Raw genomic sequence first — 20569 nt, 5'->3', positions numbered from 1 at the left:
TGGCCCCTATCCATCCTATAAGTGTAACGACCCAGAAAAAAAAAAAAAAAACAGAGGAATCGGGAGGAAGAAGACTCCCGTTGAGAGTCTTCTTCCCACCGTGAAAAAGAGTGGGGAATCCGAGTAAAAACCGGATTCCTCCTCTATAAAATCCCCTTTCCCCTTCCTTTAGGTTTTATCACGGGATTTTGAGAGATTGAGGGATTTTTTTTCAAAAGGATCCGCGAGTTCTTAGATGGAAAAGAAAAAGATTGCCGGAGTTCTTCTCGGCTGCCGGAGCTCGAGGTAAGCCCCTCCCCTTCTTCCTCTCCCTCTTCCCTTTCTCCCCTGGCCCAAAGCCTCGCCGTCGGCCACCGTCTTCGCCGGAAAATCCATGAACAAGAAATCCCCTGTTTTTCCGATCTCTTTTTGATTTTTTGCCGGCCGAACCTCGCCGCCGGCCGTCCATTGCTCACCGCCGCCTCCACCTGTTGCCGGATCTCCGGCCAAGCCGTCGGAGCCCGAGCCATCGAGGGGGGGGACCTCACGGTCCTCCCCTGTTTCAGCCAAGGGAGGCCGCGGGAAGAAAAGAAGAAAGGAAGAAGAAGAAGAAAAGAAAAAGAAAAGAAAAAGGAAAAAGAAAAAGAAAAGAAAAAGGAAAAAGAAAAAGAAAAGAAAAAAAAAGGAAAAAGAGAAAGAGAAAAAAAAATAAAAATAAAAATAAAATAAAATAAAATAAAAAAGAAGAAGAAGGAGAGAATTTTCCTCTCTCTCCTTTCTCTCTTCTTTCTCTCTCTTTTCTCTCTCCTCTCTCTACCTTCTCCCTCTACATTTTCTCTCTCTAGATTCTCTCTCTAGACTTTTCTCTCTCTTTACGGATTCTCTCTAGGATTTTGTCTTCCTCTCTGATTTCATCATGAACCCTAGAATAAACTTGAAGATGAAAATAAGATGATCTTAGGTTGCTCCGAAATTTGTGCAGTAGATCTGATCCCAGTTCGATCCTATTCAAAATTTGTAACACTTGATTCATATTGAGTTACCCTGATAGGACCTCTGATGATCTCGATCATGAGTGCCTCATCGGAAGGATACGAAAGTTTCTCTCTCCACTTTCTCTCTCTACTTTCTCTCTCTAGAATTTTCTCTCTCTTCATGGATTTTCTCTCTCTAGAAGTCTTATGGATCAGTGGAGGATCCAGATACTTAGGTAAATCCTAATTTTGGTTAATCCTAAGAGAGATCCTAGATTTGTGTTATCAGATCGATTATCGATAATTTTCTCCATATATGTGATTTTTATATTGATCAGGGTTATGAAGAGATGATTGTCTGCATATGATATCGAGTGGAATATCTTGTTAGAGAAATTCATAAATCAAAGAAGAACATTAATTTCTGTGTTTGGATCAGTCACCGGTAAAGGTAAGAATCCCTGTACATGATCACTATTATATATGTTATTTTACTGTTGGTCTTGCATTATTGGTTTTGCGTTATCGGATTTGAGATCGATGAATTTATTATACCTGAGATACTGTTATTTGATTTTGAGCATGAGTATGTTATGTCAATATATATGTATCAGAGATTGATGGTATGATTATATGGATATGACATATCTGAATTGATCATAATGCAAGACAGAATTGATTGATGAAATCAACACATAATGATTAAATGAAAAGAAAGAGATATATGGTATGGACTAGCCTTGTCATGTGGAACAGCCGGCCAGGAGCTTATGCCTGGGACAGCCCGCCGGGAGCTTATGCCTGGGACAGCCCCCACTGGCTTACAGGTGGATCAGCCGGCCAGGAGCTCATGCCTGGGACAGCCCGCCAGAAGCTTATGCCTGGGACAGCCTCTCACGGGCTTTGGTACGTGGGACAGCCGGCCAGGAGCTCATCCTGGGACAGTCTTGAAAGACTTTTTAAAGTGGATTCGATCCGGATGATGACTGAGGTATAGACTTGGATAGTCCAGAGCCAGAAAGAAAATGTTAAAATCATATGATTATGAAAGGAGAAATGAAAGATAAGATATGAAACAATTGTTGAACAAAAGTGTTTCACCGGTTAACATATGATGATGCATCTATTTTGACAAGACAGAAAATTTATGAATGTTTGCATTATTCTGGATATTGAACATGAGATTTTATATTTTATTGCTTATCCTTATTTTCAGACTATATTACTATATCAGTGTGATATGGGAATTCTTACTGGGCTGTAAAGCTCACACCCCTTCATCTTTCTTTTCTTTTCAGAGATACAGGATGTTCATGATTGGCCATGACTTAGATTTATGGGTGAGCAGATGGATAGATAGAGTGTTATAGTACCTGATCAGAGAACTGAAGAAATTTAATTTGTACCTATACAAAATTTTATGAATTATATTTGAAATTAATTGTTATGGATTGATAAGATTGTAATGATTTGATTTGGCCTTGCATATTCTTTAGGGCTTGCTCTAAGGAGTGTGCGGCCATCACGTATCCGACCCGGGTGTTGGGTTCGGGGCGTGACAGAATGGTATCAGAGCATAGGTTATGATCATTAGGGATTATGATATAAGTGATTAGAATATTATAGAGTGATATCAGAGCTTAAATTATGATCATTGGAGATTACAATATAAATGATTTGGATGTGATAGAATAATATCAAAGCTTAGGTTTAAGATCACTAGAGATTATGAAGAGATATTAAAACTTTATGTAAGATCAGTAGGATGTGACAGAGTGGCATCTGAGCTTAGAGCTTAGGTTACGTTCATTTGGAGACAATGATATAAGTGATTAGGATATGACAGAATAGTACTAGAGCCAAGTTTAAGGTCACTAGAAATTGTCATATAAATGATATCAAAATTTTGGGGTTATAATCACTAGAGTATGATTGATAATATCAGAGTTTAAGATTTTGATCATTAAAGGTATGATAAAATGATATTAGAGTTTAGGTTATGATCACTAGAAAATATGATTTAAGTGGTATTTGAGTTTAAGGTTATAATTATTCAGAATTGTAATTCTAGTGATATCTGAACTTAGGTTATGATCATGAGGAACACGATAGATATGAAAGAGAAGATTCAATATTTAGATTTCGAATCAATAGATATTAAGATGGAATTTATGCATAAGTGGCATATGTTATCTATAATAAAATTGACGAGTTATATCTTGGATTTCAATTAGTAAGGTTGACCTAAGTATGAAAAGAGTTGACCTTGGAATGAAGTGGGAGGTATTGATAAGTTATGTTGAGTATACTAGATGATTTTATGATTGAAGATCATGATACTTTTCTAATTTCGATGATAATTGTCTGATGCGTTATGAATTTTGGATTTATCAAAAGAAAGTTAATTAGGGTATGGTCTAAGAAGAAATTTCATCATATGAGAGAGAATATTTTTTGAACATTGAATCTATAAGAGGATCATATATGAAACTCAATTTTAAATGAAAAATATACTTGAATTTTATTATGAGAATATGAGATACACATCTTGGTAAAATTTTTGGTTACTCAAAATATCATATTCTGAATATGATTCCTTGATCTTTCAAGTTGCATTGAATTTCAAGTCAAAAGTTTATTTTTCTAAGTAGATCAAAAGTATTTTGATATTGTTGTTAAAGTAAAGAAGAAAATTTATTTTGTCAGAGTATGATATACAGGTTATGATGAAATCTTTAATAACTCATATTATTATCTTTGGATTAGATTTTTTTATTTTATTTTTTTGGTGATTGTTGAAGATGGTGAAGTGTATTAATCATTCAAGTCAAAGTTTGGATTTTTAAATTAAATTAAGATATCTTGTTAATGTTAAATTTTGAATGACTTATACAAGGGACAAGATTTTGTATGGATTTATCGATTAATATTAAGGGTTGTGATGAAGAGAGTTCTATAAGAAATAATCAAGTTAATTCTATTTATAAAGATGTTGGCTTGAGTTCTTCTAATTTGTCAAGTTAGAATTAATTCTTTTAAAAAGAAAGATTGATTTAGAAATTATCTAAATGATTGTAAGGTAAATCTAAGATTAACTTCAATTAATTCTAGACATGTTGGATTCTTGAAAAGTGATGAAACTTATGCAATGATTTCAAACATAGGAAGTGGATCAAGATTTAATTTTTTTATATGCTATACCCAAGGGTAGTAAAGAAAAAAAAAAAAACTTAAAATTTTGCCCTAAGTCTTATATGAAATTTGAAGGTTAGATCTATCTTGGATTGATCTAACATATAAAGATATTTTTATCTTTGATATAATTATATAAATTGATAAATTAAGATCAAAGTGCGCAGCAAAAACATGATGGGTTAAATTGATTAGAAATATTAATTCTTTAATTCTGAAGATATTATGGAATACATTAGTTGTTAATAAAGAATAATTTTTAATCTGATCATAGTCAGATAATTTTTGTTAGTAGGTTGCTTCATTGTAGATAATGCCAAGAAATCTTAGATATCTCAAGTTTATTAACAGCTTGATAGTTCTGATATTAGTTCAAACTTAGAATGTTCTGACATAGATCTCATATTTTTTTTTTAAAATCTAATATTGTTATTCGAACTGATATAGAAGATTGAGATTTTTCTTAAGATGAGAGTCTACATATAAAATTTATTGGAAGGTCAAGAGAAGAAAGAAATCGATAATCGTGAAGATTGTCCAATGTTCGACCTTTCTTTATTTATTTTCTATCAAGGGTAGTCTGAGATAATTATGAATTTCGAGTGAAATGTAATGGTGGTATATTAATACAAGTCCAAAATGTTACAGTTCTTCAAAAAGTTGAGAAATCAATAAGAAGGGATGAGTTTGAGATTTCAAATAATTTTTGTTATAACAAGATCATGAGAAATAAAAGACATTATTGTAAGCTTGAGAATGACATGAAGAATGTATACTTTGAAATAGATATCTCAAACGACATAACCTAATTTCGAGGACGAAATTATTTTAAGGAGGGGAGAATGTAACGACCCAGAAAAAAAAAAAAAAAACAGAGGAATCGGGAGGAAGAAGACTCCCGTTGAGAGTCTTCTTCCCACCGTGAAAAAGAGTGGGGAATCCGAGTAAAAACCGGATTCCTCCTCTATAAAATCCCCTTTCCCCTTCCTTTAGGTTTTATCACGGGATTTTGAGAGATTGAGGGATTTTTTTTCAAAAGGATCCGCGGGTTCTTAGATGGAAAAGAAAAAGATTGCCGGAGTTCTTCTCGGCTGCCGGAGCTCGAGGTAAGCCCCTCCCCTTCTTCCTCTCCCTCTTCCCTTTCTCCCCTGGCCCAAAGCCTCGCCGTCGGCCACCGTCTTCGCCGGAAAATCCATGAACAAGAAATCCCCTGTTTTTCCGATCTCTTTTTGATTTTTTGCCGGCCGAACCTCGCCGCCGGCCGTCCATTGCTCACCGCCGCCTCCACCTGTTGCCGGATCTCCGGCCAAGCCGTCGGAGCCCGAGCCATCGAGGGGGGGGACCTCACGGTCCTCCCCTGTTTCAGCCAAGGGAGGCCGCGGGAAGAAAAGAAGAAAGGAAGAAGAAGAAGAAAAGAAAAAGAAAAGAAAAAGGAAGAAGAAAAAAAAGAAAGAAAAAGGAAAAAGAAAAAGAAAAGAAAAAGGAAAAAGAAAAAGAAAAGAAAAAAAAGGAAAAAGAGAAAGAGAAAAAAAATAAAAATAAAAATAAAATAAAATAAAATAAAAAAGAAGAAGAAGGAGAGAATTTTCCTCTCTCCTTTCTCTCTTCTTTCTCTCTCTTTTCTCTCTCCTCTCTCTACCTTCTCCCTCTACATTTTCTCTCTCTAGATTCTCTCTCTAGACTTTTCTCTCTCTTTACGGATTCTCTCTAGGATTTTGTCTTCCTCTCTGATTTCATCATGAACCCTAGAATAAACTTGAAGATGAAAATAAGATGATCTTAGGTTGCTCCGAAATTTGTGCAGTAGATCTGATCCCAGTTCGATCCTATTCAAAATTTGTAACACTTGATTCATATTGAGTTACCCTGATAGGACCTCTGATGATCTCGATCATGAGTGCCTCATCGGAAGGATACGAAAGTTTCTCTCTCCACTTTCTCTCTCTACTTTCTCTCTCTAGAATTTTCTCTCTCTTCATGGATTTTCTCTCTCTAGAAGTCTTATGGATCAGTGGAGGATCCAGATACTTAGGTAAATCCTAATTTTGGTTAATCCTAAGAGAGATCCTAGATTTGTGTTATCAGATCGATTATCGATAATTTTCTCCATATATGTGATTTTTATATTGATCAGGGTTATGAAGAGATGATTGTCTGCATATGATATCGAGTGGAATATCTTGTTAGAGAAATTCATAAATCAAAGAAGAACATTAATTTCTGTGTTTGGATCAGTCACCGGTAAAGGTAAGAATCCCTGTACATGATCACTATTATATATGCTATTTTACTGTTGGTCTTGCATTATTGGTTTTGCGTTATCGGATTTGAGATCGATGAATTTATTATACCTGAGATACTGTTATTTGATTTTGAGCATGAGTATGTTATGTCAATATATATGTATCAGAGATTGATGGTATGATTATATGGATATGACATATCTGAATTGATCATAATGCAAGACAGAATTGATTGATGAAATCAACACATAATGATTAAATGAAAAGAAAGAGATATATGGTATGGACTAGCCTTGTCATGTGGAACAGCCGGCCAGGAGCTTATGCCTGGGACAGCCCGCCAGGAGCTTATGCCTGGGACAGCCCCCACTGGCTTACAGGTGGATCAGCCGGCCAGGAGCTCATGCCTGGGACAGCCCGCCAGGAGCTTATGCCTGGGACAGCCTCTCACGGGCTTTGGTACGTGGGACAGCCGGCCAGGAGCTCATCCTGGGACAGTCTTGAAAGACTTTTTAAAGTGGATTCGATCCGGATGATGACTGAGGTATAGACTTGGATAGTCCAGAGCCAGAAAGAAAATGTTAAAATCATATGATTATGAAAGGAGAAATGAAAGATAAGATATGAAACAATTGTTGAACAAAAGTGTTTCACCGGTTAACATATGATGATGCATCTATTTTGACAAGACAGAAAATTTATGAATGTTTGCATTATTCTGGATATTGAACATGAGATTTTATATTTTATTGCTTATCCTTATTTTCAGACTATATTACTATATCAGTGTGATATGGGAATTCTTACTGGGCTGTAAAGCTCACACCCCTTCATCTTTCTTTTCTTTTCAGAGATACAGGATGTTCATGATTGGCCATGACTTAGATTTATGGGTGAGCAGATGGATAGATAGAGTGTTATAGTACCTGATCAGAGAACTGAAGAAATTTAATTTGTACCTATACAAAATTTTATGAATTATATTTGAAATTAATTGTTATGGATTGATAAGATTGTAATGATTTGATTTGGCCTTGCATATTCTTTAGGGCTTGCTCTAAGGAGTGTGCGGCCATCACGTATCCGACCCGGGTGTTGGGTTCGGGGCGTGACAATAAGCATCTCCATTAACTAGTTTCCTTTCTCAGATTTCTCTAATTGCAGCATATCTTACCCACAAATACCATATTCAAACATTCAAACATACCCCAAAATCTTACTTGAGACCCCATAAAAATTATCACCTAAGTCCATCTAGAAATGCTCTATTGCCGTAGCAGTATTTTTAAATATCCATCAACCAATCAGTTCTATTTTCACATTTTCCCAAAATATTGTGTGATCAACTAAGACACATGCAAAGGGTTTAATATACAAGACATGGCACATATGCATGGATTAAGAGTCCACTTCGTCTGTGCCTACATAGAATCAGGAGTGCTACTTGGTCGAATAGTTGCATTGCAACCCCATAAACCAAAGTTCATACTCATTAAATATACAATGACATGCATTTCCACATCAGCCATTGAAAGATTAACCAACAAGACTCTTTATTGAGCTTTATTCTCCATTTCATCCCACCAAGGGAAAAGCATTCCCCAAGGGCTGCACAGCTTTTAGTCAATTTCTTATAGGATATTATCAGATATCCTTCATGCCAGTGCCATAACACCAGAACATGGAAAAGGCACCAATTAGATAATATCCACCTAACATCCAGTTCCCAAAAACAATGTATCCTAATTCTCTCCATGGTCTCTGTAAATGAAGTTTACTACAGCTTTTGGAAATCTAATACTTAAGTGTTATTTTCCATTTTTAAATCAAATGTATAACCGTAACCTTCAAATATTGTCTCAACAATATGGTTTCAGTTTTATGTTATTTTGCAGCCATCATAAAATAAGCAAAATGCCAAAAAGGCATTTAAAATTTTAAATCACGTCAAAATGCAAATAACAATTTCTCAATTAACTGTCAAAAAAAAAAAGCACAATTGAAAAGGAAAGAAGAAAGAAATAAGAAAAAAGATAGTGGCCATCCTGGATAACATGGTAACTCTTTTTTTCCAGAAATAGGCATCACTTTTCAATAATAAATCAGCTCTTCTGCACAGTTTATGATTCTGACTGCAACCTTAAATTTCTTTGATAGCAAAATTACCTAAAACTAAAGGATTTTTAAAGACATCTAGGTGAATTACTAATTTGGTTACATTAGAAAAACTTCTAATCGCATCTCAGAGTTCAGATAGTCAACAAATCAGTGAAGATGACGGAATACCTTGCATTTATCCCACAAAGAAGGTAACAACTCCTCAGAGGTCAAATTCTTCTGTAACTTCCTAAACATAGCACTGATTGACTTGTCAATCTGCAGTGGGAGAAATTCACATCAGATTGGTGTTATGAACATTACAGTTGCTGAAACAGGATTTGTATTATGGAATAATTAAGCAGAAAGTGGGAAATGGTGGTTTGAAAATTTTCGTCAGCAGGAAACAGGAACCCATATGTCAAAACAAGCAGGAAAATACATCAACAAACAAAGAAACTAATTTGCAAATAGTTTTCCACTAGTTTCTCCTGCACTTTAATTATAAAGTAAGAATTTTTGTAAGAATCCCATGCACATTCAGCCATCTTTCTTCTTTTGTGGGAATGAAATCAAAATTTGTTTTCAAATTATCTCTCTTATGAAACTCTTAATATGAGAGGGAAAGATATGTTTCCTAGTAACTATGCTGGAGATAAGGAGTATGGAGATGTCCTCTGACTTACTCCAGATAAGCTGGATTTCAACACTTTCCTGAGATCCATTTTTGAAAGTCCAAGCTGGAAAGGGATCTGTGAATTTAAAACCAACTGTCAGACACATCAATCAGCAGATATAATTACATGGCTTCTAAATGCTATTTGTATTGTCATGAAAGAGTCAAGAATGAATTAATAATAAACACAACAAATGGTACAATAAGACCTATGAAAGCAAGGGTCTGCAATAACAGGGGTCCTCAATGCTCACCACAGCCATACTAGTCAAAGAATGGTTTCAATCAGGTCACTGAACCTAATGGCTTTCTGAACTCAAAAATTGGATCCAACATGAATAATACCATAAGATGAGACCATCTGCATAGACTTTTTGGAGTTAAACTAGAAGTTAATTGCACCATACTGAATCATTTAAAATGGACACTACTAAGGTTTACAACTAAAATAGTGCTCTATTAAAATCAATTCTAGATGCAATATTACGGAGCATAATTGTATGTCAAGAGACAAAGTATGGAAAGGTCATAAAAGCTGCTTAGAAGGCAGGGCATTAGGCTAAAGGTATCACTAAAAGGGTCAACTTATGCAAATTTTTGAATATTAAATACAGTCTAAGGTCCAGCATAAACATGACTTCTTACTGTAAAAAAATGTTAACAAAGTAAATTTTTTTATATCATTAATTTATTGATAAGGAACTCACTTGGTTCATCAAACAGAAAGCTCTGACTGTCATCTGATTAAAAACTCATCATCTCAAGTTCTGCGAATTTACTTTCAGGATAAACAAGATTGGGTAGCTAAAGGTTTAGAAATCTTTAGCCATCTTTCTCTATCATATCATGCTACACACCATCACCTTGTTGTTATGATGGATTGAAAGCCCATTAGTTATAAACTAGTTATGGTTGCCATTTTGGTATCTTTGATTGAATAACTTCATCAAACCTTCCTGAGTGAGATGCCCATCTTTTATGCCCTTCTCTTCATGAAATAAGTGATGGCTTCTGCATGAGATAGGGTGCAGAAAGAAATAGAAACATGCTCCAGTTGTTGCACATGTTTAGTAGCCACAATGATGAACATTGTTTAAAGAACTCCAAATACCCTACTGACATACGTTCCTTGACATCAGACAACAATATTTTAAATTTAGAAATGAAACTCCATCATTGAGCTAGTCATTATTTAGTCCAGAAATCATATCCCATTTTAGAGGCTTAATAAATGATCTTTGCTTCAACCTGGCTTTGGCCTATTAAGAAGGTGCACATACTTAGCTTTAGCATTAGAATCCAAGTCTAATCATATATAAAAAGGCCTATGTTCCTCTTCCATCATATGCAGAATTATGTGTTCAAGAGACTCTCATCTCTTTACTTTGATATAGATTTTGCTATTTCCAACCAGATTTGAGGATAAATCTTCCAAAATGAAAATCCAAACAATTGCAAACATGCCTGAAATACTTAAACCAAACTGTTATATTTCAATTAGAACCAATCTGACACCACTGTTGGGTTTAAAGAATTTAGCCTGTATCTTATGGAAGGCCCTTGCGAATCTAGAGCAATTGTTCATAAACACGAGCTTTAAAACTGATGACAAAATAGAGAACGCAAGTCCCAGTATGATAAATTCAATGGTGAAATCAAAGAAAGTGAATCAGATATGCAGACATCTCAGCACGTATATTATCCAATGTCCTAATGAATGTAGACAAATCTTGCATGAACAAAGGAACTTCAGAACTGATTTAACATGCAACTAGAAGAGTTAAGCCCAAAAGTGACACATTTAAGGGAGAAGTAAAGAAAGTGAAAAAAAAAATAGAGACAAATCAATTGCAGTAATTGCTGAAAATCAGTTTCCTGAGTGAGTTGCACTTTTCCTTTCCAATAAATGACCTTTTACCAAATTGCTACTCTACCATAACCAGAACAGTAATGATGAAGCTTAATTGTTTGGGATTGTTTTACAGATCTGCATTCACTGAAAATTCCCACTAAAAGCTATAGCTCTAGGATCATTGCAGGCTCTTCAAACTTCTCACAACTTCCATCCATGTTATCTTAGATCTTCCTCTCATATTTGCTACATCTATCGACATAGATTTTGGTATCTTTCCTTATCAGAGCCAATTAGCTGTCTAATCCAGGTTCAAACTAGGCACCTCTAGTGTGCTTGAACCTGGTTGTTCATCTATGATTATGAATTTGTATATCCCCATTAAGTTGTTTAAGCAGACTGACTTCAAAGTTCAAACCATTATGGTTGTTTTCCTCTTTTCTATGAATAGAGGTCTTTTTGCCAAATATATAGAGATGTTCTGTTTGTAGAGTATGCAAAACAAATGCATCAGTTCTAGATATATAGAACATTCTTGTTTAGCAATGCCCAATCATTTCATCAGAGCTGCATGTATAACTCCACATGCAAGCATGCAGCTATTTGGATAATATGTGCTATGGCTGATGATAATTTTTAACTAAATTAGTATGACTAAGAGCCGAAGAATATTTACAGAATGAGCCCATACAAGGAACATCCAAATGTCCCTGCTTAGTATGCTGAGTGAGGACAATCCATTGTGTTTGGATGTTCAGAGAGAGATATTATCTTGTTAATCACAAGTCCTATCCATTAGGAATTGTTTGAAATTTGTAAAATAATGGGAAAAAATTGCTTTGATAGAAACACAGAAGTATACCAACATAATGATCATGCAGGATTTCATGATTCCCTCACCTCTTCAGGAGTAATTGTGTACATCAAATCCTCTATTTTCCGGGCAAACTGAAATAATCTTTCAAATTGCTGCAAAACAAAGCAAACTTACATAGGGTTTTGATATTAACGCCTAACAAGCATATATTCCCATCTGAAATTTCATGGGAAGCTCATTAGTGTAAAAACCAAACAGATCTACAGAAATATCTAAATCAAGAAATTTCTATCTTGAAGAAGTAACAGCATTGCCTAAATCCAGAAACAAGGCACTTACAACGTAAATGATCATATTTATATGGCGTGTACAAGCCTGTTCATAAGCTTCACTAGCCTGATGATAGGACTTCGCAAGTGTGGGCACAACATTTGCTAAATCATAAAGACTGCATCCAAATATATGCTTCTACAAGTTAATACTATATCTGATCTAAAAGTTGGGCAGATTACCTCAATTGAAATTAACATCATAAACCAACAAGCAAAATACCATCAATTTAGAGGACAACAAAGGACATGACAAACTAATTTTACAATTACCTGTTCTGGAAAGCTGCATAGTTCGCCAAGAGTACAATATCAGCATACTTTGGGTCACTTTGTGCAATTTTCTCCAAAGTCGCAAACATTGTGCTAACCTGTTTCAAACTTTCAAATCATTACAGTGCCCCTTTTTCTTTCTATCTTTTAAGAGAGGAAATTTAGATGCTGCATTTTATCTAACACCCTCAGATGATATATAGGTTGATCATTCAAGATCATGTTGATCAGTTACAACATAGAGGCTGACTCAAACCAGGTATTCTAATTCCAAAGCTAAATGCAGCTGCTGCATAGCATGAAGTAACAGCAACAGTTTCCTTGATTTGAGAAAATAAAAAAGAAGAAACACAAAGTATACAAACTGAATGGGAGCTTATACACTCACTAATTTCGTGTATGCCTGATCAACCAAATCCCTGGAATGTCCCTGGATATATTGCTCCATTCGTGTTGCGAGAGTAGCAAATCTATGCAACAGCAAAAGAAACCCAAACATGCGAAAGATAAGCACACAAATTAAACATTTATACATTCAGTTAAATGAATATTATAGGACCACAAAATATATGACAAAAATTGTTAGACAGTTGCAATTTATTAGCTAGATGATAGAAGCAATGAAGCCTGATGCAGCAAAGGGCCTCAAAAGAACTTTAATGCAAGACCCTTTTTATTGGGCTCTTGCTGAGCAAAGAAAAGCCAGCAAATATTAGTCCTAATTGGTTTTATCTTAGGCCCTAGATTCAGATAACAGAAGGATTCCTTTTTTCCGATTTTTAGGGATAGTTTAGATGTCCAACAGCAGGTCACTTCAATTCAGGGATTTGTTGGCTGCTGATTTCCTATGATAAGAAGTCCTAATGTAAGTCTAGCACGGGGGTCAGCCAGACAATAAAGAATGGGAATTATTGATAGATTTTTATTACTCATTCAGGAGTCCCTTATATGAGTCAAAAAAGTATCCAACTATTCTATGCTGTGAAAGATTTCAGTCAGCATCTAGATTTATTTTGTTATTTAAATATCCCATTGAGAGTAGGAAACCCTGCTGGTTAAACCAAAAACAAACAACTTCTAGCCACAGCTGTTCTTGGATGGAGCCTACTACTTGAATTATGATTGAGAGTGAGAAGAACAAAAACCGCAAGCCTCTTTTCCCTTCCCTTCTTTACCCTTCTTCTTGTTCTATTTCTACTTCTTCTACCCTCTTTATTCCCTTGTCCTTTTCTCTGAGGGTTTTCTGTTTGCACAGCACAGTTCCGCTGATTATGGATCAGAAATCAGATCTGGTCGGTCCTGAGTTGCATATTATCCACATTAACTCTGCCTCAGAATATAAACTTTTTACAGTAATTGCATAGAAAAAACTGAAAATTAGAAGATAATTCAGATCCGGATTAAAACTGCTGCCGCTTGCCTTTATGTAAGCTCTGGTACACCACCAGGGTTACAATAGTGTGCATACGTAATTGCATAAAACTATATATTCAAAGGAATTACTCCAGCTTAATTGTTTATCCAAGAACTCTGACTTTTTTAGAAATGGCTGATCTAACTACAGCAACCTACCAAGCATCAACCTAAAAAAATGGCTGATCTAACTACAGCAACCTACCGTGCATCAACCAGAAAAAAAAAAAAAAGGAAGAAGTTAAGATCTCCTCCAATACAAGCTTTTCACATCAATTCAATGGACTAAACATTCCTAATGAAAAAGACAACAGACAAGTAGAAAGCCAATATGTGTTATATTATCATGGTCTACATGTTAATGGAAACAATGTAAATCAGAATTATCAAAATAAAATATATAGAAGCCTTGTAGAATTATCAAAATAAACATACAGAATCCTTGGTACAGAGTAGAACTGCATTGAGTTCAATACACTTAGGGCATGTTTGGCTGGGGGTGTTGGACTCTGGAATGGGAATGGTAATGAGTAACTCCCATTCCAGCCGTTTGATCGGAGAAGTCCCATTCTGATTCCACAGGGAAATGGGAATTCACTAATCTCCTAAAACATAATCTCTACTCTCCCCTATGATTCAAATTCCATTCCGATTCTGATTCTAATTTCGGTCGCGAACCAAACACATCAGGGATATTGCAATTCCGATTCTCATTCCAATCCATTCCAATTCCGATTCTGATCGTGATCAGAATGGCTATATCCCTAATGTGTTTGGTTTGTGACTGGAATCGGAATGAAATTTGAATCCTAGAAGAGAGTAGAGAATGAGTTCTGAGAGATTGTTGCATTCCCATTCCTCTTGGGAATCGAAACGGGACTCCTAGCCAAACAGCTAAAATAGGAGTCACTCATTCCTATTCCCATTCCAAAGTCCGACCCCCCCAAACCAAACATACCTTAAAAGAAATCATAATTGGAACACACAGCACAACAAGATATGATACCACAACATGAAGTCATCAACATCTGCATGGTAGGCAACATTACAATTAGGGGTGGCAATCAGATCGGGTCGGATCATAAACGGGTCGGGTCAATACAGATCGGATCAGATAATCGTCAATCCAAACCCGACCTATTTATTAAACGGGGTCAAAAATTCAAATCTGAACCCGACCTGTTTATTAAACAGATAACCCGATCCGACCTATTTAACCCGTTTATTAAATAGATCAAATTAGGTTAAACAAGTTAAATGGTTTAAACGGATTAAATAGATTAAACAGATCGGATTAAATGGATCAGAAACAGATTAAACAGATTTTAAATAGGTTAAACTGATCTCAAATGAGTTAAACAGGCTAAACAGATCGGATTAAATGGGTCAGAAATAGGTTAAACAGGTTAAACAAGTTAAATGGGTTATCTGACTCAACCCGACCTGAATATTAAACGGGTTAAACGGGTTAAACAGATCAAATATCTAAAATTCAAATCCGACCCACTTATTAAACGGGTTAAACTGGTTGACCCATTTATGATCCAAATCCGTTTAACCTAAATCCAAATCTGTTTATGGTGGATCGAACACAGATCAGGTTGGCGGATCAGGTCATATTTTGCCAGCCCTAATTACAATCCATAGGTTGGATGTCTTGACTTAGAACTTTAAATGAGTTCTAAATTGGAAATGCAACCATTTGGGTTATTTTACTAGGTTGGATTAGAAGGGCTGAGATAAATTCCTTATAATACACATATAATGTATAATTGCTTGTTTGTATGTAATATTTAATGGCAACTATGACATTACAAATGAAATTCAAGCAAATCTCAACATAAGCAACTTTGCCATACCTTTTTAGATTTTTTTTTTTAAAAAAAGCTATCCCTAATATCCAGATGAAAGCCCCATTATCAATTCGATTTGATTTGGTCAGGCATAACATAAAAGAACAAGAAATAAAAATATAATACAATATAACTTCTTTGCTAAAATCTCTTGGAGGCTGTTGAGTTTTGGCCCGCATTCAAGATTGCGGGGGTGGATTGAAATGTGTAGTGGGTTCGAACATGTTAAGTGACCCGGAATAAAATATATGACCTGATGCGACCCAAAAAAGGGGCTTTAGTCGTGGAGAAAAGGGCAGGGCCGATAGGCTCTACCCGAAGCCCATGACAAAGCCCAAGGCAGTGCGGGGGCAACGCCCCCACGGTACGAACCGACCCGACTTGAGACTTGAGATTATTTGATCTGATCCGAACTCAAGTATATTTCTTTTATGTGGATCTTTCTCTGAAGTTAAGAGAGTAGTTTTCCAAGAGAGAGAAAGAGAGTTTTGGATGTATGGGGATTAGCGTTTGAAAGATTCTTTGTAAATCTTGACAATCTTCCACGGACTATAGTGAATTCTTCTAGTCTCTCCCGTGGATGTAGGCAAAGATTGCCGAACCACATAAATCTTGGGTGTCTTGATCTTTTTTCTTTTCTTGTTTTATTTCTTGAATTCTCGATTTGTCGCAACAAAGGCTTCCTGCCCCTTTGTGCCCTAACCACACCCAATCCCCCTAAACTGGTGACTTCTTGGCCACTTCTGGCAGCAGCAAGCATGATATTTGGCAAGCAGCAACCATCCAAACTCTAATCAACATTCTTGAAGAGTCACAATCTAATTCCAATCTACCTTTTTCTCCTCTCTCCCTCCCTTAATTTGCCCCTTCCATCTTTTGGCTAGGGGTTGCAAACTCCAACAAAACAAGAAAGCTTTTATATGGAAGGTCTGGAAACCTACCTTTGCCCACTCTCAGCTCTATAACTTTGGAATTTAGTGTTTTTTTTTTTTAATTTGAATTTTGATTTGGGGTTGGAAAGCTGCTAGGTGTGATCATGTTTCAAACTTGGACCTAGTAACCATAGCATTGTAACCAGTTAAATTAGGTCAAGGACTGGCCTCTTTGCAGCCCTAGGCCAGTCAAGTAGGTTGGATGAGGTATGGACTTCAGATCAAGCATATAGTCAGTTTACATGGGAGTATGTAGCTGACCTGATTCTAAATCTGACCCAATTAACTCATTCCTGCCTCTAGCATATATACTCATATATAAAATTATGAACCAGGGAATGTAACATGGGACATCACACATGCAACCAAATCACAGAACAAGTGCCAAAGTTCAAGACAGCTTATACCTTGGGATATAAGATAGAACTCCCATTTGTCGTATATTACGTTCATTCCTCTCAATCTGATGGCAAGCTTCATCAACAAACTGCAAATGCAGACAAGCAGTGACATGAGAGAGATAAAAGGAGCTTCCTTTTAATCAAAAGATATGCAAAATCTTCAGGATAGTCAAGGACAGCACTAACCCTGCCAAACTGAGTTGATATTTTTGACTCCAAGTCATCAAGCAACTTACGCACAAATCCGGCTGCATCAGCTTTCTGACCAGAAAGGTAGCGCTCTGTGATACCATGCATTGATATGCAGCACAGAGGATCAATTTTGTATGCCCAATCTACCACTGCATAGAAGTCTTCCTGGGTAAAATAAAGAGCAGTATATTACATTCTGCAAGCCAAAAAGAATACACTAATAATTTTCAGAAAATTATTGCCTACAGATCGGTTGAGTCACAGTTAATGTATGCAAAGTATAGATAATTTTTAAACTGGAACCATAAAATAGCATTAAAAAAATGAAGAAATGTAGTATGGATTATTAGTAAAAGACAAGTCATATGAATATATTCAACTTTGAGTAAGCAAAACAAAACGAAGTTAGCATACTAATTTGGCTAAATAAATAACTAATATAAATAAAACAGAATGTAGAACTATCAATCGAACCAAGGAGAGTTGCAAATCATTATGATAGAAAAAATATGCTACTACTACATAATGGAGAACTATTTGAATAGGATATGGTGAAGATATGTCAAACAAACCAATTCTAGTACAGTTACACATCTGAATTGCTTGGTTTAGTAGTAATTACTACCTAGTTCATTTTTTAAGGGGACAACTAAACAATCAAGCAAATGCATCACAAACAAGATTTTATCTAGTAAAGTCTCTAAACAGACAATAACAGCTTCAGAGAGGAACAGTTGAAGATGATGCTAGACTTTTATACATCCAAATAAATATAAAAATTCTATTTTTATTAAAACCATTGATAATATGAAAAAAAAAAACTGCAATTGAAGAGGTGTTGGACTTCTTGGCATCATAAAGTTACTAACTACTTTTTTTCTTTCTTTCTTTTTTTTTTTTTTTGGAGAATAAAGTTAATAATTCTTTTGATTTTTGACTATTTTCACTTTTTTTTTTTCATATACAAGTAATGCTTACTCTCAAACTGTTTGTTTTCACTTCTGGTATGTTAAGCATCTACACTTTCAAAAAATACAGAGGTGCCATAAATATATTGCATATTGTTCTTCATTCTGTAAAGACAGGCCATTTTCTTTTGCACCAGCATGTTATCACCTATCTGGAAACAGTAAATAACTTTGGTGCATATGCAACTGTTATTGTAAAAAATTTGCAAGTAAAAAAGTTTGAACTTCTGACGGGAGGTAACTGTCGCAATGTGGGAGTTACCACTGAGCTGACAGGTATTTGTTAGGTTCCTGCATAAGAACAAAGCATAAACATAGTAAACTAAATGTAAGATTCCAATTGCATAGCAGTACAGTCAACTCCGTTAAGCCGTCCTAACAAGTTCAATCTCATGCATGACTTGTTGAAATAAAGACTAATGTCAATTTCTCTAATGCAATACAATCTACAGCTTGCAGAGAATGAAATTCTTGAGTATGAAATTCAGCCTTAACTTGGATGCTTTTCCAGAGGGATATAACTAACCACAACGAGGTATCAGTGGAAAGAGGTATTAACCAAGATTATTATTTATACAAAATCAAATATAACAACTAAACTTTATTGGTCTGAAGGATCTGCAACTAGGGGATTCAACTGGCTTGACCATGTCTATGAAAGTCCACCCTGCTAATGAGATAACCAAGCCCATACCAAGCCCAGGCCCAAGATTGACTAGAAACTGGCCCACATAATCCATATGCCCAAGCATCTGCAGAAGAAAGGCTCTGGTTGGGCCAGGCAGGAACCACAATCAGACTTAATCCATCCATACCTATTGAGGCTTAAAATTAACCAGCCTGTGTCCAGCCTGTCCATCCTGCAGGTTTGCTCAGCTTGAAGCTCGGACATATGCAGTGCAGGTCATTGGGGTAATCAAGCAGCCCTGGCCTATTGACAACCTTAATTGCAATAAGATGCTATACCGATATTATGGCCATGTTCCATCTGAAAAACACTGATTTTAGGACACCTTATGTTTTAATCAAGGTTTGAATACTTACTTTTGATTTTGGTTTCAGATGGGCCTGTGGAGTTTTGGTTTCAGAAATTTTGGCGGTTCAGAGGTTTCACTCCAAGTTTTGGAGTTTCAGGCAAAAAAGAAAAAGAAAACTTCAAAAAAAGAGAGAAAAGAAGAATAAAAATAAAGAAGCCAGAAAATTTTATTACATAATATTTTAGAACAATGTGTTATATGGATTATTAGGTTCCTTTCATGAGTTATTTTGACAATCTGACGCTGAAGTTAATATTTCATAAAAGTGAAATTAATGGATTATAGTATTTTGTCCTCTGGATAATATACATAATTTACTTCTTGAACTTCAATTGGTTGAAAATTCATTATATTGGCAATTATGTAGCATTTTAGTGCTTAACACAATTTTTTTTTCATTTTTTTGGCAGAATTCAGGCATAAATTGGATGTCAACACTCATTATTCCTGTTAAGTGGCCATATGATCACATAGTTGCAATTATAGAATTTTATATTTCTTTATATAACAAAGGATGTTTTCCTATTAAATGAGTTGTATCTAGTTGTTCAAATTGGTCTTCATAGAGAACTATGACAACAGCTTTGTCAAAGACCTCAACCCATCAAGAGTCATGTTTTATCAATATTCTATTTTAATTCAAGAAAAAGAAAATGAACCACCATTGAAAATGATAATATATAGTCTACGTACTCAACAAAATAATCCGAATATGACAAACAACAAAAGAAAGCTTTAAATAAAATGTCAATATTTGGTTTCAGTTAGTTTCATCGAAACTGGCTGAAGCCACCGAAAATGATCAGTTTCGGCAGAAACCCAAAATCAAGGTTCAGTTTCAGTTTAGTCTCAGCTAAAGCATATTGGTTTCAGCTGAAAATGTCAAAAAGTTCAAACCTCGGTCTAGTCCAAAGTCATTCAAGCTTCAACCCCATTTTTAGAATATGGGTTCAGTTCCATCTGTTTTGCTTATGTATAGCTGCTTCAAAACAAAATGGTAAAGGCAAATCTCTACATTTTTTTTTTGGACAAAACCATCTACTTGAAGTGGTTCACATGAATAATGGATGCATCATAAAATCTACATGAACATAGTGCAACTTTTTGCATAGTTCCACCATAAATCTCTTTTAGACATGCGAAACCGACCTTAGACGGGTCTTTCTTCATTCTCTCTCTCTCTGAAAAAAAGGTTTTAACTTTTACTAAGCACTAACATGGATCTGGATGTTTCTTTTTAATTAGGTATTCAAATGTGGAATCACTTTAACCTAAAACAATGGAATTTTTCAACTAATATGTGCTTGTATTGAATTCGAACATACATACATGAATATATGC

The 20569-nt window shown here is 35.5% G+C and overlaps 1 protein-coding gene across 3 annotated transcripts in view; it reads right to left on the bottom strand.

The window, feature by feature from the left end:
• Nucleotides 1-20569, bottom strand: part of LOC105060031 (exocyst complex component SEC3A) — a 43845-nt gene that overhangs the window by 1250 nt on the left and 22026 nt on the right. For 2 of the 3 annotated variants that reach the window (XM_010943605.4, XM_010943604.4), the window contains exons 17-24: nt 17218-17388; nt 17038-17117; nt 12821-12902; nt 12433-12530; nt 12170-12278; nt 11914-11982; nt 9172-9237; nt 8675-8764 (exon numbers count right to left, since the gene is read on the bottom strand). In XM_010943605.4, coding sequence (XP_010941907.1) covers nt 8675-8764; nt 9172-9237; nt 11914-11982; nt 12170-12278; nt 12433-12530; nt 12821-12902; nt 17038-17117; nt 17218-17388 — 765 coding nt within the window. Of the gene's footprint in view, nt 1-8674; nt 8765-9171; nt 9238-11913; nt 12047-12169; nt 12279-12432; nt 12531-12820; nt 12903-17037; nt 17118-17217; nt 17389-20569 lie in introns of those variants that run through there. The other variant, XM_073259718.1, reaches the window with a different exon arrangement.

The sequence above is a fragment of the Elaeis guineensis genome, chromosome 6, assembly GCF_000442705.2.
Source record: "Elaeis guineensis isolate ETL-2024a chromosome 6, EG11, whole genome shotgun sequence".
Taxonomy (NCBI): Eukaryota; Viridiplantae; Streptophyta; class Magnoliopsida; order Arecales; family Arecaceae; genus Elaeis; species Elaeis guineensis.
Note: the sequence above shows the minus strand (reverse complement) of the source record. Positions and strands in the feature narration are given on the sequence as shown.